Below are 22943 nucleotides of genomic sequence, written 5' to 3' on the forward strand. Positions count from 1 at the left end.
CTGCTTCCTAACCACTGAGGAATGATACCTGACGCTGTCCCTCCCCCTCCCCCCAACCATTTAAAAAGAAGAAAAAGACAATGAGAGAGAAAGGAAGGAATTTAAGTCTTACCTTAAAGATCAGATAAGAAGAAACGGGGGACTGGGGGCTGTCACTCAACTCTAGAATACTAAGCACGCACAAGATCAAGCCCCAGTATTACCAGTTATGGTGCCACACGCCTTTTAATCCCCACACTTGGGAGGCAGAGGCAGGGGATTTCTATGGGTTCAAAGCCAATTTGGTCTATATATTGAGTTCCAGGCTAGTCAGGGCTACATAGAGACCCTGTCTCAAAGGAAAACAACAAAACAAACAAAAAACAATACAGCAAATGGGAACTAAAGTAGGCCAAGCTACCATCTCACTGGCATGAAGGAACAGGAGCTTCTTGTTTCCGAAAATACATCGATCGTACTGATGTGCTGACCTTGAGGCTGTCCACTTGCTCACCACCACAGCAACTGACTGATGTCACAGGCTGACAGGTCACTCCAGGCATTGTTGGCATCCTGACAGGTAAGTAACCCACTCACTCTCTTCCTATTCAAACAAGTCACAATGCAATAAAGTGGACAAAACAAACTTCAATCTCACCTAACCCTATAGAATGAATGCGACCTACACGGACATAATAGTTACAGATAACTATTATGAGTTAGTTATCTGTAAAGGCTGTCAGACACGACACAGCAGTTACAGCAGAGAACGATGCTAAAACCCCTACCCCGCTGTGGGAAAGGACCACTGGTGTTCTCACTGTGGAGACCTGGTATAAGCTGTCACTTCTTTCAGGGACAAGCTCATAAATGGCCAGGAAAGAATGAAGGGTGCCCACAGGTCAGAAGGGGAGGCTGCAGGCAGCAAGGATGCCGACCCGTGCAAGTTCACATTGCTGGTGACTTAGCTGTAACTCACAAGAGGCAGTAACTCTTCCTGAAGCAAAAGCAACTCAGTAAAGTGTTCATTCATTCCTTGGATGAATACAGAAATACAGGATGGTCATTTTCTTAAATCTTTATTTACCTTCTAGCTTCAGCTAATCCAATTTGAAGCTAGTGACACAGGAGAGAAGGGCAGAGAGGGTTTTCCTTGTTCTCAGTAAACCTTATTTTGGTCCAGGGGCTTCAGAGAAGCTTCTAGTCTGCTCCCTGGCCTCAGCACAGAACCAGGAGATGGTTTATCCTGATGAAGTACTCTACCCACAAACACCCAGGGCGCCAGTGTTTATTTCAGTTACTCCTATGTCAAAGTCCTTATTTCTCCAGAACAGCAATGCACTTTACTATCCATTCTCTCCAATCCTTAAAGGCTTCCACAGGTTTCGGCAAATTCACATGGTCAGAACTATTTCTGGGAGTTGCTCTTGATGTGTCGTTAGGTTCATCGTCAATCCATCTCAACAGTGCCTGGAAAACACAAACACCGCATTTCAACAAAACAGTCTCAGGCACAATAGCCAGTACCAGAGTGAGGTTTTCTAAATCCGCGGCTGTGCCCCCCATGAACAGTCTGAATCTGATGGAGTGGGCTAGGAGTACAAGACATGAGTGAACACTGAGAGAAACAGCATGGACCAAAACTATAGAGAACATAACCAAAAACTATGGTCAAAAGTAAACAGGAGCCAGGTATGGCTCCTTGCGTCTATAACCCCGACACTCAGAAAGGCTAAGGAAGGAGGATGGCTACAAGTTCGTAGCCACTTTGGGTTACATGGTGAACTCCAGACCAGCTCGGGGGACATTATGAAACCCCACCCCACCTCAAAAAAAAAAACAAAAACAAACAAACAAAAAACCTGAAAACAACAAAAAAATATGCAGAGGAATTCTTACGCTATTTTTAGAATGACAAGGTAATTTTAATTTCTTTTCTCCATTTGTTTATTCTATAAGACACTGTGCTGTGCTTTTAGCTTAATGCACATGTGCACGTAACATAACTATACCCTATAACTATACCCTAAGGCAAGGGCAGACATGTATGTGAAGACACAGGACGGAGATAGTCAAGTGCTGTCCCTGCATGAGCAGGCAGACCACAAGTAACCGCCGGGATGTGGATGTGTACTGATGTGTGCACAAGGATACCGGGTGTCATCTCTCTTCTTTTTTTCATTTTTTTGAGACAGGGTTTCTCTGTCTAGAGAGAGACCCTGTCTCAAAGGAAAACAACAAAAGAAAACAAACAAAAAACAATACAGCACATGAGAAATAAAGTAGGCTAAGCTACCATCTCACTGGCATGAAGGAACAGGAGCTTCTTGTTTCCCAAGATACACTGATCGTACAGATTTGCTTTGGAGCCTGTTCTGGAACTAGCTCTTGTAGACCAGGCTGGCCTCAAACTCACAGAGATCCGCCTGCCTCTGCCTCCCAAGGTAAAGGATTAAAGGCTGCGCCACCACCACCTGGTGAGTCATCTCTATTCTTAAAGACATCCACTCTTTTTCTAACAGACTTGTGTGTCTGTCACATATTTGGAAAATTATAGTTACACAGTTCTATACTTAGAAAAGTAAACTCGGGCTGGAGAGATGGCTCAGCATTAAAGGCTAGGCTCACAACCAAAAATATAAAAGAAAACTCTACCACACAAATCAGCATGCCTTTTGTGCTATAGAATCAATCCCTTTTGACCTAATGGACAAGTAACAGATAAATTCCTTTTACCATTTCTCACAAAATGTTAAGCATAAAACAGTCATCATCAGAAATGGAGAGATGGTTAAGAGCATTTAACTAAGCTGGACGGTGGTGATGCATGCCTTTAATACCAGCACCTGGGAGACAGAGGCAGGCGGATCTCTCTGAGTTCAAGGCCAGTCTAGTCTACCAAGTGAGTTCTAGGACAGCCAGGACTGCTACAGAGAGAAACCCTGTCTTGAAAAACCAGAGAGAGAGAGAGAGAGAGAGAGAGAGAGAGAGAGAGAGAGAAAGTCTTTACTGTTCTTCCAGTGGACCTGAGTTTGGATCCCAGCACCCACATCAGGTGGTTCTGACTCTTTAGACAAGCCCCTCTGGTCTCAGAGGGCACACATACATAAATATATCTAAAAATAAATAAATAAGTAAGACAGTCATTGTTAAATGAAAGTTTCTTTATGACTGTTTTGTCTACATGTACATATGTGCACTGCATGTATGCTGGTGCCCTCTGAGGATGTTGGATCCCTTGGAACTGTAGTTATATGTAATTGTAAGCTACCATATGGATGTTGGGAACCAAACTCAGGTCCTCTGCAAGGACAGTGGGTACAAGTATGAGCCACCACAATGGAACTTATTCATAGTGTTGAGAGGGGGGAATATATGCCAAGGAATGAATGGAGAGCCCAGAGGACATGTGCAGAAGTCAGTGTTCTCCTTGCAAAGGGCCCCAGGACTGACTCCTGTCTCCATATCATGGGGTTTGGGGCTGGGGGGAAGCACCATTACTGGGGGAGCTGTGCTCTCTCTTCTGAACTGCAGGTTTGAAATGGGTACTTCTCTCATGGTTTCACAGTGTGTGTTCAGTGTGTGCATGTGTAGGCCCAAGGTTGACCTCAGGCGCTTTTCTTCCCCGTATACACTGACGCAGGATCTCTCGTGATGAACCCAAAGCTTGCTAGTCTACTAGTCTGGCTAATTCGTTTGCCTCCGGAGTCTGTTTCCATGTCCCATGTACTGGGATTGCAGGTGGGCACTTACGTGGGCTCTAGGGACCCAGACTCTGGCCCTCGTGTTTTCGTGGCAAGGCAGCAAAGGATCTACCACTGAGCCATCTTGCCTGCCCTCTTTACTTTAAAAAAAAAAAAAAGTTTCCTGCTTATCTTTACCTAATTTCCTCTGATAAACCACAGCTCTAAAGACCTACCAGAACATACCACTTCCCTTACTTCTGCACCCCTCCCTACTTACTTTGTATCTCTCTACAATACTGAAGCCAATAGCACACTGCAGCTTGCGTAAGCAGATAGGGCAAAGGTTCAGAGGACGCCGGTCAGATTCTTCTAAGTGGTTGGAGCCTTGCATCAAGCACGCAAGCCACTGGCAGTGTCGCAGTCCAAATATGTGTCCGATCTCATGGGTTAAAGTCTGCAAAACATTTACATTCACTGCTTTACGGCACCACCATTAGCAATTACACAACACTTTTTCCAAGAAACAGATTTACAGGATCAACACCATTGCCACTGTCTTAGTCAGGGTTTCTATTACCGTGACAAAACACCGTGGCCAAAAAGCAAGTTGGGGAGGAAAAGGTTTACTTGGCTTACACTTCAGAATTGCTGTTCATCACTGAAGAAGTCAGGACAGGAACTCAAACAGGGCAGGATCCCGGAAGCAGAGGCTGATGCACAGGCCACGGAGGGGCGCTGCTTACTGGCTTGCTTCCCATGGCTTGCTCAGCCTGCTTTCTTATAGAGCCCAGGACCAGCAGCCCAGGGATAGCACCACCCACAGTGGGCTGGGCTCTCACCCATTGATCACTAATTGAGAAAATGTCTTACAGCTGGATCTCAAGGAGGCATTTCCTCAGCTGAGGCTCCTTCCTCTCTGATGACTCTAGCTCGGGTCAAGAAGACACACAAAACCACCCAGTAGAGTCATCATCACCAAACCTTCATTCTGCCCAGATCTTCTACACTTAGCAATGGTCATTTCATTACTTCCCTGTACCAGGGTTTCCCCTTTGGGACAGCTAATATGTTGGCTTATCCCATGTGTGGGAACCCTCACAAATGGGCTCTACCCACTAGATGGCGGTACAGACTTCATATTTGTGAAAATGTGGTACATGCTTGTCATCCTTATACTTGAAAGACTGAGGCAGGAGGATAGTTAAGTTTGCTTTAGACCAGTAGGGTCCTAGCAGTTCAGACTCGGGCTCCCTCACTCCAGAGACAGACCTGACTTGCATGCTGATGAGCACACCGGCTGTGGGCCCTGCAAACATACTCTGAACATGTATGCCTACGAGGAGAAACCTACAAACAATCCTGGAAAAGCAAAATTTCTATCTAAACAACAACAACAAATTGCCAAACAACTTACCTTACAGGATCGCCACAGTAAAATACTAGTGATCTCAGGATTGTAATAGTTATCAAAAATGGAATAGTCGCTGGAGGACGTCCTCTGGGGCTGCGTCACTCTCCCTTCATACCGTGTGCTGTAGAAATCCTTGCCGTACCTGGCGAAGCTGAATATCCCCACACCTGCACAAGAAGACAAGCTTGTCCCTATCACTGGATAAGATACACGAAGGGAAGACAAAGGTCGGCTGTTCAGACATCTGGTCAGTAAGTGCACACCTGGATTGATGTCACACCACTGGAAATACCTAAAAGATTTGCCAACACTACACAAACAACTCTTGTCCCAGACTTCCCTAACGAGATCTTTTAAAGCAGGAATCCTTAAGACTGTTTTATCTATTATTAAATCAAATCCATGCACAATGATTACAAGACAGAAAGTGGAGTCTGGCTTGCGTCACCAGCTGCTCTGAGGACCCCACTGGGTAACCAGCTCTGCCACTACACCATAACCTCTTTCCCAATGGGCCAAAGGGAATTCCAAGCCTTAGCTCTGCCAGTGCCCTCACCGTCCCTAAGAGAGCACACGTGACCCTCATCCTCAGATCTTATCCTTCACAGTACTGAGAAGACCACACCCATAGGGCTTAGTCACCCAGTACCACTGGCTTATGAGACCCAATTCCCACAATCATCTTTACCTACAAACCAATTTCCCCAGCCGTAAAAAATTCAATGTAGGGAGAAGGACGCACCAGGTCCAGGGCCCTCCCTGAGGACCTACTGGAGGAGGAAAGTGACATCTTTTTCCCCACTGGTGTAGCCACAGCTAACACGCCTGTGCTCTTCAGTAACCTCACACACATGCTCCTCTAAGTAACCATACTTCATACCCAGACACACACACAGAGAGAGAGAGAGAGAACTAGAAAGGGGGACTATTTCAGAAGGAATCAAACAAAGGTGGGAGGGGCACCTGAGAGGAATGGGAAGGGAAGGTGAGCATGAGCTAAGTGTATTATATACATATGTGAAAACGTCATAGTGAATCCCACTATTATGCATAATTGATATGCTAATAAAACATAAGAAACCTAGAAACATCGAACAACGGTTGAATCTGAGGGAAAGTGGAAGCTTCACTGAGTTCCTCCTACCAGTCTTCCCTCAGGGAAGTACTCCAGAAGAGCGTGATAAACGGTGACTTAAGCAGTCAGGATTTTTGGCTATTAGGAGCTCAAGGGCAGACTTCTGCCTCACACACCAGCCAAGTTTCTGACTTTTCCTAAGGTAGCACCCACTGTCCTGTCTGGAGACTGTCTCCAGAAAGCAGAGCCTCTTCACATGCCCTATCTCCTTTTTAAAGCACAGGGCAACTCTATCAAGAGGCTGGTAACAAGTGACCAGAATAAACAGTCGCCCGACTGACTTCCTGGGGGTGATAGCAGAGGCATAGATGCCATCTCTGCAGGCTTGGCGAGTAGTCTGACACCTTGACACCTAATTCACAGTCCAGGGACTGACCTACAACTGTGCTCACCTACACGGAACTTTCAATTGTCTCTTTCAATTGCTACTATTAATGAATTTGGGGCTGGAGAAATGGCTCAGCAGCTAAGAGCACTGACTGCTCTTCCAGAGGACCCAGGGTTCAATTCCCAACACCTGTACAGCAGCTCACTATTAATGAATTTTTATGTGTTGCTAGGATTCAGAACCTAGCACACGAAGCAGTATTCCCACCTTATGGATGGTTTGGTTTGGCTAGGGAGCAAAGCCAGGGCTAGAGTCACACCAAGCAAGACCCCTACCAACAAGCTCATGAAATCTTTATTTGTAAGTAAATAAACTCGTGGTTTTGTCCAGTTCAACTTGATTCAAAAGGGTGCTCCTCACCTCACCCTCAGGAACTGCAGACTGACCCCTGAAATTTAGGGAAAGAGTATTCTAACAGGAAAAACAAATCTCATCATGTACCAGTGACTCGCTCTGCTCCAACAAGTGTGAGCTATTTCATGTGATCCCTTCAGCCATAATGTTTTAAATGTTCCTCTTTAAAAATAGTCTTTAATCTTGGAGAAAATCAGGTCCCTTGTGGTAAGCACTCATTTCATATCAGATCAACCGCTACCCTGACATGTCTTGTTTTATGTCATTTAATATTTTTAAAACTTAACCTTCCCCACAAAATAATTAACATAGAAAGCTTGGGCAATGTTTCCTCACCCACTCCCCTCAAATGCATATAGTAAATTAACTAGTGGTATCTAGGTCAATGAATAAATTGTTTTGCATTTGCTTTTAATGTTTTTATTACTATAATGCTAACAAAAGGAGACATCTGATAAAAACACACAGCAGGATAGTAATCCAAGACTTCACAAGGGCATGCTGGGAGGATCCAGGGTATGATGAAGAACCCTGAGAGATGGGACACTGAGGATGAAGTAATGAGAGCAGCTATAGCCTAGCCCCACCTCTAACACAAACACCTGCCAGGGGAAGCCCCGGTCCAAAGCCTGGCATACATCCTGTCAGACCATCAGCTCTCTCCTGCCCTTGGTTCCCACTCCCCTTAGTTTACTAGCCTTTCCCTTCCAGCCTGCCTTAGATTCTGGGGTGCATACTGCATGTATGTACACATGTGTGTGTATCTGAAGTTAGACAGAAAACAGCAAAAATTAGGGGGAAAGAGAACAAAGTAGAAAAACAAAAGAGAAAGAAAAATAAGCAGACTCACTGTCAGACCCTTCTAATGTTGCCAGGCAGTTTCTAACAAGCTAAAGTTTATTATTCCAGGTCGAGTTTTAGGTTGGTTCTCTTTCCTTCACTGCATTTTTTTTTTTCCCTCTGCCAGGGTATTGATTGTTATACAGCTCAGGCCGGCTGTAAACTTGTGTTCTTCCTGCCTCTGCCTGCCCAGTGCTGAAATCACAGGCATGATTTTGGTTTCTTGCTGCTGATTATGCTTGGTTGGGTTGTTTTGGACAAGGTATCTGTAGCCCAGGTAGACCTTAAACTCACTAGGTAGCTGAGGCCACCCTTGAACTCCTGATTCACTTGCCCCCACCTCCCAAATGTTCCAATTATATGTTATGCTATGTTTCCACATGTAGCCCAAAGTTGGTTTTCCAGACATGTGCTCTACCACTACACTGCAGCCACACGCAGGCTGAAGAAGAAAATACATACTTGTGTATTTATTTATGGCTATTCCATCTGTGCTTGATCAAAACAGCAAAATCAACTAGCAAGGGCTAGGGATGTCTGTTAGCTTGAATGCAACTGGCCCCCGTAAGCTCATAGGGAGTGGCACTATTATAAGGTGCGGCTTTGTTGGAGAAAGTGTGTCACTGCGAGGGTGGGCTTTGAGGTTTCCTATACATGCTCAAGCCACGCCCAGTGTCTCACCACTTCCCTGTTGCCAGAACTGTCAGCTCCTTCTCCAGCACCTTGTCTGCTTGCATGCTGCCCTGCTCCCTGCCATGATGATAACGGATTAAACCTCTGAACTGTAAGTGAGCCACCCAATTAACTGTTTTCCTTTATAAGAGCAATGGAAAAACTAACCAAGACAGGATGCATGTAATTCAGTGGAAGAGTCCCGGCCTTGAGCCAGGCCTGGGTTTGAAGCCATATACTGGCTAGTGCGCCACTGCACACCAACCCATACACACTTGCTAATAAAGAATTAGCAAGAGTTTCACAAATGTTAATGATAGCTCTAATTTCCTTAAGGTGTTTATCTTGCTAACACATAACTTAAACTCCCCAGAGGTTGAGCTGAATGCCTGGGGTATCTCAAGCACTATTTATGGGTAGGAACTGTAACACAAATGCTCTCCCAATGGCTCTGTGAGAAAAGCACTATTACATCACGGTCAGGCGGGGAGGATGTGTCCTCCTGGAGAGGAACCCCCATCACCAGTCTTTCAGAGCACACTTTGAGTGCATGGCACTTCACTGAAGACACAGCTCTAAATACTGAAAACATTACTGGTTGGGCTTCTTCTTCCCACCCTCTGAATATCTCCAAACATCCTCAAGCTGAATAGTATCAAAACAGTATCAAGAAAGGAATACCATCTGTCAAAGAGGCCTGTCCAAAGACAAAATTCCAGGAGTCCCGTGGGTACAGATCGATCATTGTTATCCCCACGATGCAGAAAGCATCTTTGGGTTTCTTCTTTTTCAAGAATGCCAGGATATGCCCTATTTAAAAAGAAATGCATGTATAATATATATGACACACACACATCCCTTCTGCTACATTCCAACTGCAAAGGTGCTTCACTTACCTGCATGGATTTGTAAGTTCTGTGTGTGCTCATTCACTCTAAAGGAACACTTCGTCGCAGACACAGACACTGGGTCTAAGAATTTTACGGTCAAACCATAAAAGAAAGCTTCACAGTAGCCCTTGAGCCACTTAATATATTCTTCACTGATAATTCTGGTGTTGCCTAGAGAGCCTACGGTACAGGGAAGGGAGAAAATGAGGACACTTTAAAAGTGATGGGAACATTCTTCACCTTATTCTATAAACTGGAACAGAAACAGAAGCCGCTCTAAAACCTCCATACTTCTTAATTGACGGCAACATGAAGTCAAAGGAAAAAAATCTCACTGTTCAGCCAGTTTGGCTATAAAACTCCTACCATTGGGACGAGTATCAAAAGGGCCACACAGGGCCATGAAGATGGCTAAGCAGGGGAAGGTGCTCGCTGCACACCTGAAAGCCTCACTGGGACAGAGGGCAAACTCTACAAAAGCGGTCCTATGGCACATTTGCGTCCCTCCCACACCACACACAATAATAATATTTTAAATTATCACATATAACGCCTAACACGCATAGAGAACTGAGTTCAACTCTCAGCACACACACAAAAAAGAAAAAACAGAAGCCATAAAAAATCGCTTGCAGCTGTGTAGTGGTGGTGCACGCCTTTAATTCCAGCATTCAGGAGGCAGAGGCAGGTGGATCTCTGTGAGTTCAAGACCAGTTTGATCTGTAGAGCAAGTTCTAGAACAGACAGGGTTGCAAAGAGAAACCCTGTCTCAAAAAAACAAAAAACAAAAAAAACCCTGCTCACTTGCATTTGGGCAGCAGCCACCACCACATTCCCAGGACACACCAATAGACTGTATATAGACAATGTGTTTCTCCGGACAGGGTGTGTTTCTGTAGTGGCCACCACCATTCCCAGAACATACCAATGGATTGTATATAGATAATGTGTTTCTCTGGACAGGGTGTGTTTCTGTAGCGAGCAGTGAAAAACTGTTCGAAATCCTGGGGAGCTTCAGGGTGGGAAGTGATCCAATCTGACTGGGAATGCACAGTGATCGGTCCAAAGAGGCTGCTGGACGGCTGGAAGGCTTCATTCATTAAACGTCGCTCCCCAGTGTCGAACTTCTCATACTGTGCCACAAGCTCTGGGTTCTTAGAGATGAGAGCTGTCTTCAGGGTGTGCTCAGAGTGCCGGAGTACCTGCATCTGCCAGAAAAGAGGGGCTACAGTTAAGAGTGAAAAGAAAATGAGAAGACAGATATAAAATTCATCCATCCATACGCAGGACTATCCTTCATAGACACCTCTAGTCTCTCTCCAGAATAAGTGACCTACTGCTAAAGTCTTCAAATGTTACACTTAAGAGTAGTGTCCCCATGTCCTATGGGTTCACTGGGGAAGAGTCTCTAAGGAATTAAAAGGAAAACCATTCAACCCATCCTTCCATCTCTTACAGAACTTGCTGCTCCCACTGGAAAAGCTACTGATATGTTAGGCATGGTGGGGACACCTGCAAACCCAGCATTCAGGAGACAGAGGCAGGAGACTGCAAGTTGAAGAACAGCCTGAACTGTCTCAAAAACAGTAACTAACAACCACAACAAACAAAACTAGCAGTGACCTGGGGAGCCTAACTTGATGTCCAATGTCCTCTGTCATTTGACAATAATCACAATATTCTGAGTTGACTCACTTGGGACACATGAACAACCCATCCCTTCCAATGTTACCCAAGGATATTCAATAATAAAAAGGGAAGTAATCTATGTGCCCAGTTCTGTAATTGAATTGCATGTTGGCAGATACATCTCAGTCCCTTAAGCTTTTCAGGTCAGTTAGGAAACACCGGGAAGCTCTAAGATGACAAAGAGATACTGGACTCACGTTGATGGGCCTTTTCTGTTCATAGCGAGTCCTTAGCGAGTCCAAGGCACTTCCATCCTTCCTATGGTCAAGCAGATGTTCCCCGCGAGGCTTTTCTAGTTAGTAAAGAAAAACCAGATGAAAGATTTCCGTTCAGTTCTGTGTTTTCTAATCACCTAAGGGCTTTTCCAGTTTACTGACAAATGATTTTTGAAATGTTACCTAACGCTGTGCTCACATGAATTCTGGAGCGCAAGAGCCCTAACTCCAGACTAAAAAGGCCTCTATAGACTAAGTTGTGAATGGAGCCCACCCTCACTACACATTTGGGCTGAAATTTTAGTTTTACAGAAGGAAATATAAAACAAACGTGGCCCCTGTAGTCTACCTACCTTTATAAAGGAGAAGTCTCCAGTTGCTCTTTCCCACTTAAGTTTTTCTAAGGACAGCCATGTCTGGCAAAGGGGTGTGGAGGGCGCCTTCACCCTAATGAAAAGGGCAGAGTGGAAGGTCGGAAGGCTCCCATGTACAGGGCGCGGCAGTGGGCTGGGGGCCGAGGACGCCCCCACACAAACTGGGTCTCGTCAGACATGCTAGCTGGTTGCAGATACCACCCCGTCTCCGCTTGGGTGAGCTGTGGGGGCCTCCCCGGAACTCAGGGTTCGCCTCTTCTCTCCCGGAAGCAACCAGAAAGGCCGGCGTCGTTCCCAGGAGACATCCCGCCCCCGAGGTCCCCTCTGCTTCCGCCGCAACCGTCCCTCCCACATCCGCCCCTCCCCAGAGATCAAGACCTTCCCCCCCCCCCCCCCCCCCCCCGCCGGGCCCTGTTGGTTCCAGCGTACCACCCTCACCCGGACGAGCCCTTGGGCCGCCCTCCCGCTCCCTCGGCTGTCCTTGTGCGCATGCGTCTCGCGCCGGCGCACCACGCCGGCACCGCCCACAAGACCGCGCGCCTTCCCGCCCCTCGGCCATCGCCCCGCCCCTAACCGTACTCTTCATTCCTGAGGCTCCGCCTCTAAACGTTGGTCACGCCCCACTCCCTGAAGGCCCCGCCCGTTTCTAGTGCTCGCAGTGTGAATTGACGCTAGAGGGCGCGGTAGTGCCAGACAACCCCCAGCCGTCGTCGTTTCCCCCCTTGCCCTCGAGGGGGCGCCGCGACCCGCTCCCCGTGGGCTGTGCAGGGTCACGGGGCCACCTGTTCGGTTTGCTCAGTGACCCGTGGGCTGAGCCTGAGTAATTTAACCACCGGGCCCAAATAAGTCAGCCGTGTCCGCGGCTTGACACATCTTACCCGCTGGACTTTCCCTCGGTTGGTTTGCGCGACTGTCGTGGCCTCACCTGCTGTCAGGAAGCAGGGCTGTGCCCCAGGCGTGAGGCCTAGGGTAGCCTTTCAAGCTCGGACCCCCAGGAGCCTTGGGGTGGGGGGAGCCCCAGAGCCCGGGATCTCCTGATCCCCCGCACCCTTTATGCATCTCTGAGCGCTTCAGGCACCGCCGGTCAGAGCAGGAGATGCCTCTACCCTGTCAACATCGCATCCTTGGAAGTTAAGGACCTCATACACCCATCTCTGTACCCCTCCTCCTCCCACCCCTCAAGCTTTGCGCTCTCGTTGCCTTGTGCATCTTGCTCTAATTATCCTTGTCGCAGCTATTATATCAAGGTTAATAGTGCTGTCCTTACTCAACCAAACTGCCCTTACCAAGTTGACAAAGCGGTTTTATTTTGGGAGGGTGTCATGTTAACCAGACAGGCCTTGAGCTCACTATGTACCAGAAGACTACCATGGGCTCATGGATCCCACTTTCGAATACTGGAATAACAGTTATGAACCATCAGGCCCGCCCAAAACTTTGTTTTTAAATAATTTAAGGTTCGGTGTGATAGTAAACACCTGTTATCCCTGTTAGCAAAGGCGGGAGGATCTTTACGTTGGAGGCCAGTGTGGTCAATATAGCAAGTACCAGGCCAACCTGGGCTAAATAAGGACTTGTTTTAAAAATAAAAATTTAGCTTCACAGAAGGCTGGCAAGAATGCCAGCTTTACTATAGCCTTACGTCATCTTAGCCTCTAGAGCCCCCAATTCTGGCCATTTCCATTGGATCTTGCTTTAATTCCTGTAACATTAAAATATTCTTTCAAAATTTCATACTTTTAATGTACTTTGACCATATTTGCCCATGATCCTCTCTGAGCCTCTTCCCTCTCCAACCAGTTCTCTCCCCAACGGCCAGATTTTTTTTCCTCCTGAATAATTTTTCAAAGCCTCTGTAGACATGATGCCCCTTTACTTCTAAACATACTAGGGTGTATTTCTAAACAAGCAAATTTAGTTACAAGACACCCACACAGGGAATTCCTACCAATCTCTCTGAAGACCACAGTGTTCCTGCTGGCTTTCCTTTTTTTTCCCATAGGCACTAAGCCCTTCCCTAGTAACAAAACGCCTGTCTCCCATTATTCGTAATTTGCTTCTGAATTTAACTGCTTTGTGGTACAATACACACTGAGAGTAATTTCAGAATAACAAATCCATATCATTGCAGACAAATAGTCCTGCCAACAAGAGATCAGAAATTATTCATGGTCCCTTATAGCCAGAGGAAACATATAAAGTATACTGTGCAGTTGACATCACCCGAGTAAATTCTTCCCTACTCAGTCTGGTCTGGGACTTACTATGTAGCCTAGGCTGGCCACAGATTCACAACAATCTCCCTGCCTCTAGAGTGGTATATTATTTGTGTTTTAATAAATAAAGCTTGCCTGAAGATCAGTGCAAAGCAGTCAGCCATACAGGCAGTGCAAAGCAGTCAGCCATACAGACCAGGCAGTGCTGGCGCACACCTTTAATCCCAGCAGCTACATTAGTCAGCCATACAGGCCAGATGGTGGTGATGCATACCTTTAATTCCAGCACTAGAGAGGAATATAAGATGGGAGGAGCCAGGTCTCACTCTCAGTCTCAGTCTGAGGATTCCCAGAGGCAGGATCACCCAATTCAGTCTGAGGCAGAGGTAAGAGTCAGTGGCTGACTGCTTTGCTTTTCTGATCTTCAGGTTGAACCCCAATATCTTTCTCTGGGTTTTTATTATTCGTGCTACATTTGATGCCCAGTGTTTGGGGTATGAATTCATGAAAAAGCTGTTTGCATATGGCTTTAGAGTCACTGTCATAGGCCAGAGTTACACGTGACCAGAAGCACTGACCTCCAGCTAGGTTTTCCTTTTTTTCTCTTCTTGAGGACTCTTTCTGAATCCCCTTCTTGGGCTACTGCTAAACTAGGTAGCTCGCATTGTATGGGACACACCAATAACTGGAGTCTCTACATTCTATACTGATGCAAATGAATCAGGAAAGACAAGTTACAAATCAGAAAATTTAAAGTGGATCAGAGCCCTTATGATTCTGTCTAAAAGTCAGAATTATATGTTATTGTTATGGTACTAAGGGATTTTAAAGAACTTCTCAACATAGTTACCTATTTGCAATATGCAGAAAGAGTTGTTTTACATATTGAAATTGCTGAATTTATATCAGATGATACAGAATTGATTTTATTATTTATTCAGTTACAAGATACAATCAGGAACCAAGAATTGTCATATATATATATATATATATATATATATATATATATATATATATATTTCACATTCAAACCCATATGGGTCTGCCAGGTCCTCTAGCACAAAGAAATCAATCAATTATTGATTGGAAATGTGCTGAAGGCCTCAGAATTTTATTTAAAAATTATGTCAATAGCAAAGCTTTAAAAAAGACCTTTCCATCACATGGCAACAAACCAAGGAAATTATAAGGAAATGTCCTACTTGTTCTTTATACAACCAAACACCACTACCTGCAGAAAGTAACCCAAGGGGTACTCAAAGGAATGAACTATGGCAGGTGAATGTGTTTCATTTTGTAGAATTTGGAAAACTAAAATAAGTGCATCACACCATTGATACTTATTCAGGTTTTCAATGGGCAACTGCTTTGAGACTGGAAGAGGCTGATTCGGTAATCACACATTTGCTAGAAGTTGTGACTGTCATGGGCATATTGCACAAATAAAGACAGACAATGCCTCAGCATATGTCTCTAAGAAAATAAAACAGCTTTTTGCTTTTTATAATATGAAACATATTACATGCATACCACAAAATCCTACAGGACAGGCAATTATAGAAAGATCAAATCAAACTCTAAATGGTATGTTAAATAAACAGAAAAAAGATGCTAAATACTCTCAGAAATAGATTGCATAATGTTTTATTAACTTTGAATTTTCTAAATGCTAATGAGAAAGGAACTACAGCCTCAGAGAGACATTGGATAGCAGAAAACTTTATGGAATTAAATCAGCCACCATACTTTAAATATGTGTTGACCTCAGAATGGAAACCAGGACATGTGTTACGTTAGGGAAGGGACTTAGCTTTTGTTTCCACAGGAGAAGAAAAGCTATGGATACCATCAAAACTGATAAAGATTTGATTTGAGTAAGAGATCCCTCTCATCTCTAATTAGAAGAGATGACAGTTCTTTAAGTGCCGTGGTCGTTTTATATAAACTAACCTACAAATCTAACAAATGCTTTTCATTTCATCAGATATAACTTGTCAAAAGAGAATCTCCCCAAAATTAGGTTTGGGGAAGGGTTTTGTTTCTGTCTTTTCAGGAGAATAAAGGTATCCAGCTAAGGAATCTAAAGATTCCTGGAAAAATGAGACATCTAAATAAAATAAACAAATCAACCAGAAAAAAATTGTCTCAAGAAAAAGAGTAAATTGGCCTATTGGTATATCACATTGCCAACATGGGAAAATTTCATAAATCTTCCCAAATGTTTGTTTCTGTAGTTCTCTACAGACATATAATGCAAATGGTGTTTTTGTAGTCCCAGTATAATTAAAGATCAAAGCTGGCTTTGGAGTTGGAATGTGACTTTCTCTTTCTCTAAACCCAAGCAAGCTTATTAAAGTGAAATCCAAAATCTCTGTCTCGTGTCAGAAGAGCCACCTGATATGTAAGGACTAATTTATTGCCATTAATCTTATAATCCTTTGGTTTTATATTGACTCTCTAACAGATTTTCTTTTTTAAAAAAAAAAGTTATATAACTTTATTTTATGCACATTGGTATAACGATGTCAGATTCTCTGGAACTGAAGTTACAGACAGCTGCGAGCTGCCATGTGGGTGCTGGGAATTGGAACCCGCAGTCAGTGCTCTTAACCACTGAACCATCTCGCCAGCCCCAACAGATTTTCTTAAGGTATAAGATTATATACATATATATTTCAAACTTTTTTAGAATACTAACTAATTCAAGAAAAAGACTTCATATACCATCCTGTACATGATTTTAAGTTTGAGTCTATCAGTTTTCTGCAGCGAACCATGAGCGCTCCTAACAATGACCTTTGAAGACTCTATAAGGAGGATGGGGGTCCCACAATGATGATTCCTCCAGGACTATGATAACACCACCTAAAGATCAGCTTTGGACTATAAACTGCTCAGAACAATTTCAAGGTGGCTAACTGAGATGATCCAACCTAACAGACTACTCTAGCCAGGACTTGAGACAAGCCCTGTACTTTCCCATTATGTACAGACCGGACAACAAATGATACAGCTACATCTCCCAGGACTTGACAATAAACCCGGATTTTTCTTTTCAGGATCTCCTAAAGACACCTTCACCCCAGACAGCAGGAAGTAAATATAAAAATACAACATCCACATTCCCAAGAGGTGAGGTGGGTGGTTTTTTCCAAATGGGTTATGGATATTTGTCATTGTTTAAGGGGATTGGCTATAAGTTGTTGTAGGAGGTAGGGGGCTTGTTAATCTCAGCCACCTGGCTAGCTTAGCCCTGAAATAACCACACAGGGACCATATTAATTAAATCACTGCTTGACCCATTAGTTTTAGCTTATTATTGGCTAACTCTTATATTAATTTAACTCATTTCTATTAATCTGTGTATCACCACCTGGCAGTGGCTTACCAGCAAAGATTAGGCATGTCTGACTCTGGCGGCTCCATGGCATCTCTCTGACTCTGCCGTCTTCCTCCCAGCATTCAATTACATCTTCTCCTCCTACCTAAGTTTTGCCCTATCAACAGGCCAAGGCAATTTCTTTATTCATTAACCAAGAAAAGCAAATCATAGACAGATGGACCTTCCACACTAAGTTGCTATTGGTAATGATCAGGAAAAAAGCTAAACAAAGGAGATTAAATTCAAGGTTCTTGTTTTGAAAAGAAAAAGGGGGATGTAGATATGATAGGATAAAAGGGTAGATTATTGAATCTACTTTTAAAAAGCAGCTACTAGATTTAAATGTTATACATTGGATTGTATTTTTGTATATTGTATACAAATTTGTATATTGTTACAAATTTGAGATTAATTTTGTTAGAACATACTTTACATATGTTAACTCATTTAGCAATTTAATGTGAATTTCTACCCCTCAAAAATTATTATTACCAATTGTTTCAGATAATAAGGAAATGCAAATTAGTAGTTAATCACCTGTTATGACCAAACTTGCAGTCACATTAGATATGTTTTCAAGGTCAAACAAAGATATATTTTAGATAGACAAATTATCTTCAAACACTACAGAATATGGCATTTAAGGTGTTTTAATAACATAGGCTCTTTTTTTATGACAATGAGACATGTCTGCTCCTGGCAGCACCAATCTACTTCAGAGAAGATAATGGGCATCAACGGAACTCCACATGGAGTTTACTTTCTTTGTGGCAAAAGTAAACCACTGGACAAGAAAGAACCCTTGCCTCAACGGCTGACAGTATGATGTCCTAATTGGATAAGCAGGACACAGAAGAAAGTGACTGCCAAACATTGCCATGACTAGGTGGGACATCCCTTCAGAATATCCTGCTTCACAGAAAAGTCTGTCAAATATACTAGACCTGTAGGCCGAATATGGATACCCCAACATTGCAGAGGAACTTTGGGTGACTGTCCAGGCAGCTGGGTATTTTGTCATCTCTCACATTTTTTTGAAAGTAACACGGTTGCACTTTCTGCTTACTCAGTTAATATTATTTTTTTCTTGGGTCTCTGAGGGAGTTGAAGACTAGAGAGTTATAGTTTTCCCTGTTTACCAGATGCACAAAGCAAGTTATGACAGAAAGTAAATTAGGTACAAGATTTTGGACTCACCAAGATAATGGAGTATTTTCTCTGAATTTGTCAAATGCAAATGGACTAGACATAGTTGATGGGTATATTGTATATAGTCGTTTTACTTATTATATATAGTTTTCTTATATTATCTATAGCCTTCGTTTTTACTTTAGACACAAAAGGGGAAATATTGTGGTTTATTACTTGTATTTTAATAAATAAAACTTGCCTGAAGATCAGAGTGCAAAGCAGTCACACTAGTCAGCCATACAGGCCAGGCAGTGGTGGCACACACCTTTAATCCCAGCAGCCACACTAGTTAGTCATAGAGGCCCAGCAGTGGTGGTACACACTTTTAATCCCAGTACTAGAGAGGAATATAAAACAGGAGGAAACAGATCTCACTCCCAGTCTCAATCTGAGGATTCCTGGAGGCAGGATAGCCTGTTTTCGGTCTGAGGTAGAGGTAAGAGCCCGTGGCTGGCTGCTTTGATTTTCTGATCTTCAGGTTGAACTGCAACATTTGTCTCTGGGTTTCTATTGTTCAGGCTACATGCCTCAGCCTCTTGGATGATAAGATCACAGGTCTGTGTCATCACGCTCATCTTTACATTTGCTATTCTTCTTTTCTTGCATGATATATCACTGTGGCTATTAAAAGGTTGCATTTAGCCGGGTGTGGTGGTGCACACTTTTAAACCCCATGCTGCAGGAGGCAGAGTCAGGTGAAGTTCTGCCAAGTTGATAGCTGATCTTGATTATCAGTTTGATAGGCTTTAGAATCACCTTTGGAACAGAGACCTCTGGGCATGTCTGGGAGGGAGTTGCCTGACTGGGTTAAGTGAGGTCGAAAAACCCGGCTTAACTGTGGGTGGCACCATGACATGATCAGGGGTCCTGAATAAAGCAAGCCAAACACCGGCGTTCATAGCTCTCTGCTTCCTGACTGTGGACACAGTGTGACGGTTGCCTCTGGCTTAAGCTGCCATGCCCCCTCCACCATATTAGGGATTGTGTCCCCTGAAACTATTAGACAAAATAAGTTTTCCCTTAAGTTTCCACTTGTCAGGCAGGCGTTTGGTCAGCAGTCAGAGATATGGACATTATGGGAGGTGACTAAATGGTGGTAGTGGAGCCCTCATGAACTGGATCCCGGACACTATAAGAGACCCTCCAGAGAGCTGCACATTACCTAGGGAGCAGGAAGCAGAGCTGACAGCCCCCTCACAGCGGCTTGTTGGTCTCTAGTCCCCCAGCTTCCAGAACTATGAGAAACATCCATCCCATGGTATTTTGTTATTGTTGTGCTCCAACACACAAGAAAATCTGTCTCGTTTCACAGATTAAACATCTTATCTCTCTTTAAATATGAGCCATGTTGCCTTTCAAATTTTGTTCTGCCATGTCGTTCCTGTGTCTTTTTCTTTTCTGTTATAACTTCTTATAGGCATGTGAAGAGGCTTGTCAACCCATTAAGGTATCATTTGGAGGTAGAAGAGGCTGGTGCAGGACTCCACGAGAAAGATTGCATCCGATGCCCTGGTTCTCAGACGCAAGCTGGCAGAGGGCCAACTCGTCAGAGGAGGCCCCAGAGTGTGAATGTGGGAAGATCTTGCCTGTGGCTGTGCTGGGTGTCCCAGGAAACGGTCTTTTCCCAACTGGCTGTGTTGGAAGAACACAGCATATGGTTATCCACCTGAGAGCTCCACAAATGTGGACAAAGTCTGAATTTTTTTTTTAAATTTTAAAAATATTTACTAGTTTAGTGTGCGTATGTGGGTTTGTGTGCATGTGTATCTGTGTGTGTGTATGTGTGCGTGCTACAACACACATACGAATGGTGTGGGAGAATTGTCTGTATTCTGTCAACCATGTTTTAAATAAATGCTGATTGACCAGGCAGGAAGTATAGGGGGGTCATCCAGACAGGAAGTAGAGGCGGGGCGATGAGAACAGGAGAATGCTGAGAAGGAGGAAGCCCATTCCTCTAGAGTCCTGCCCAGATCACAGAAGAAGAAGGATGTGATCTGCCCCACTGAAAAAAGTACCAAGCCATGTGGCTAACATAGATAAGAATAATGGGTTAATATAAGCTACAAGAGCTAATAAGAAGCCTGAGCTAATGGGCCAATCAGTTTATAATCTTATGGAGACCTCTGTGTGATTTTCTCTGGGGGACCGGGTGGGACAGAAACCCCAACTAGCAGACCCTCATGTTACATACGAATGTCAGAAGTCAAACTTGAGAATCAGTTCTCTCCTTCCATCAGGCAGGCTCTGGGGTCAAACTCAGCTTCTATGCCCTGGTATCGAGAACTAAACTTAGGTCCTCTGGAAGAGCAGCCAGTGCTCTTAACCTCTGAGCCATCTCTCCAGCCCTCTGTCTGAGTCTTTTTAAAAAAATTTGTTTAGAAAGTATTATTGCTGTACATGGGTGTGTGCTTATGCAATGGTACATGGATGGAGGTCAAAAGAAGTGATTCTCTCCTTCCACGGTGGGTTCCAGGCATCAAACTTGGGTCTTCAGACATACACAGAAAGCACCTTTACTTACTGAGCCATCTCACTGGCCCAGAAGTCTGAGTCTGAAATCCCTGCATTGTTTTGTTTAGTTTTGCCTATGTGTATGTGGGTAGGTATGTGAGTCTCTGTTAAGTAGATACGTGCATGCAGGTGCATGTGTAGGCCACAAGACAGCGTCCAATCCCATGGAGTTGGAGTTAAAGGTAGTTGTTAACTGATGTAGGCACTGGGAACCAAACTTAGGTTGTTTGTGAGAACAGTAGGCGCTCTGAAGTGCTGAGTCATCTCTCCAGCACCCCCTACCTCCCTACTTTTCATCCAGTTCTGCCACACAACTTTCAAGTCTCACAACCAACATAGTTTATGATTTTTATTTTTAGTTATTTTTTGAGTTGGGCTGTTATTCTGAAGCTCAGACTGACCTGGAACTTATTAGAAAACCCAGGTGGGCCTCGAACTCAAGGCAGTTCTTCTGCCTATGCTACAGGCATGCCCAGCTGGCTAACCTAGTTATGCCTGAGACTGCACTATGAGGATTAAGGGGTTCTTAGCCATCCACGCCCTGCTATGAATTCACAATTGCTATGGTTTCCTTTTTCTCAGGACAGTAACCAATTTCCACTGCCCTGAGGAAACGAAAGTTTGCTTGGTCAGGAAGCAGGAACAGGTGGGTAATTTAGGGTTACAGATGACCCAAGCAGGGCAACAACCTAGAGGTGAGTACACCACTTAAGGGGAGGGTGTTGCAATACAGGAAATAGGACCCTATCAGGAGACAAGAGCATAGAATATAATTGATTTAAAAAAAATTCATCTTAACCTATGTTTTTCTTATGCTCAAAGGGAAGGCCTTGCGTAAAGGAACTAGAGTTGACCTGTCTCCTCCCTTCTCTGCCGGGAACCTGCCCTCTGAAGCCTAGAACTTGAGCCCACAGGGGCCACACAGCCTCATGCAGAGGAACTACCAAACCCAGCACAACACGGTTTTTGTCCCAAACAGCTAGCTTACAGCTAATGTCTGGGACCGTGCCCTGCTGGCAAACCAAAGTCAGATTCTTCCATAATGGGCCAGCCCTGGGAGTGCCCAGGGAGAAGGACCATTAGCAAAAATGAAAAGCAAGATATCTTTTAGTCCATTAAGTGAAAAGAGGATTTTTTTTCCCCTTTATTATTTATGACGTGACTGCAGTTACCGTTTCCCGGAACAAGTGTTATGGTTCTGCTGCAGCCTTTGTTTACTGGAGCAAAATAGATGCTTATCAGCAGGCAAGCTCAGATTGCTGAGCAGTCAGGGAGCCCTGTGTGCTGTGGCCTCCTGGCATCCTTTGATGCCTTGTTTTCTGTGCCCCTGACAGTTTCTAAATCCTGTTGCCCTCTGATGTACGCATGTAGACACACCCACATACATGTACGTGTCTGTAGTCTATATAAATGTGGAAACATAAACGTACATACCATTTATGAATCCAGCAACCCAAATTGAATGAAGGCAGCCATTAGTTGTTACTTTCAGAATGTCACCTCCTAGACTGAGGCAGGAGGAGCTTGAGGTTAGCCTGAGCTATACACACACCAAGTTCAAGGCCAGCCTAGGTTGTATAACAAGAACCTGTCTCCCGAAACAAAGCAAACAGAAGGAAAGGAAAAGTTAGTGGTTTGTTGCATGGATGGGCAGGTGCAGCAAGCGTCAGCGCAATTTCCCCTGTGACGGCTGGAAGATGCCAGCGGTTCCCCCAGTGGCTTCCCCAGCTGCGGCTCAGATGACAGCACAGTGTCCCCTACTATACAGCTCCTCTGAATGTTCAGTGTTTTGTTTGGGTTCCCCTTTTTTTCTGTCTCTAAGGTGGAAAGGGAAGGTGTTGGCCTGATCGAGACGCACAGATGAAAGAGGAAGTGTCTTAGCCCTCAGCAAGCACAAAGTAGCCGCCCACTCTCTCTGTGACCTCTATGGAAACACGGCGCAACACGTCCTCCGTGTCCTTTCGGACTCTTGGGGGCGGGGGAAACCTGTTACCCAGCAGCAGTTAG

At 44.4% G+C, this 22943-nt stretch overlaps 1 protein-coding gene across 5 annotated transcripts; it reads right to left on the reverse strand.

Moving 5' to 3' along the window:
- Window positions 1-1042: 1042 nt before the first annotated feature.
- On the reverse strand, window positions 1043-12146 carry Amz2 (archaelysin family metallopeptidase 2). Of its 5 annotated transcripts, none has more exons than XM_048446083.3 (9): window positions 12063-12139; window positions 11613-11706; window positions 11242-11336; window positions 10281-10563; window positions 9362-9535; window positions 9147-9275; window positions 5080-5243; window positions 3943-4119; window positions 1043-1449 (listed from the first exon to the last, which is right to left on the reverse strand). In XM_048446083.3, exons 4-9 carry the CDS (start codon window positions 10561-10563, stop codon window positions 1297-1299), a joined length of 1080 nt encoding a protein of 359 aa, XP_048302040.1. In that variant the 5' UTR covers window positions 11242-11336; window positions 11613-11706; window positions 12063-12139; the 3' UTR covers window positions 1043-1296. The 5 variants fall into 5 exon arrangements, with proteins under 5 accessions (XP_048302040.1, XP_048302041.1, XP_048302042.1 ...); XM_048446084.3 differs by having other exon boundaries at window positions 12072-12118; XM_048446085.3 differs by having other exon boundaries at window positions 10281-10580; window positions 12072-12118.
- Between the last annotated feature and the right edge of the window lie 10797 nt (window positions 12147-22943).

Source organism: Myodes glareolus, chromosome 9 (assembly GCF_982192425.1).
Source record: "Myodes glareolus chromosome 9, mMyoGla1.1, whole genome shotgun sequence".
In the NCBI taxonomy this organism is placed as follows: domain Eukaryota; kingdom Metazoa; phylum Chordata; class Mammalia; order Rodentia; family Cricetidae; genus Myodes; species Myodes glareolus.

Excerpts from the sequence above, each read along its gene's own strand:
- Amz2 (XM_048446080.3), bottom strand. The coding sequence starts at position 12,124 with ATGCGCACAAGGACAGCCGAGGGAGCGGGAGGGCGGCCCAAGGGCTCG. Across the intron at positions 10,564-11,612 it reads GAGACTTCTCCTTTATAAAG|ATGCAGGTACTCCGGCACTC; the intron begins GTAGGTAGACTA and ends CTTTTCTGGCAG. Across the intron at positions 9,276-9,361 it reads GAACTTACAAATCCATGCAG|GGCATATCCTGGCATTCTTG; the intron begins GTAAGTGAAGCA and ends CTTTTTAAATAG.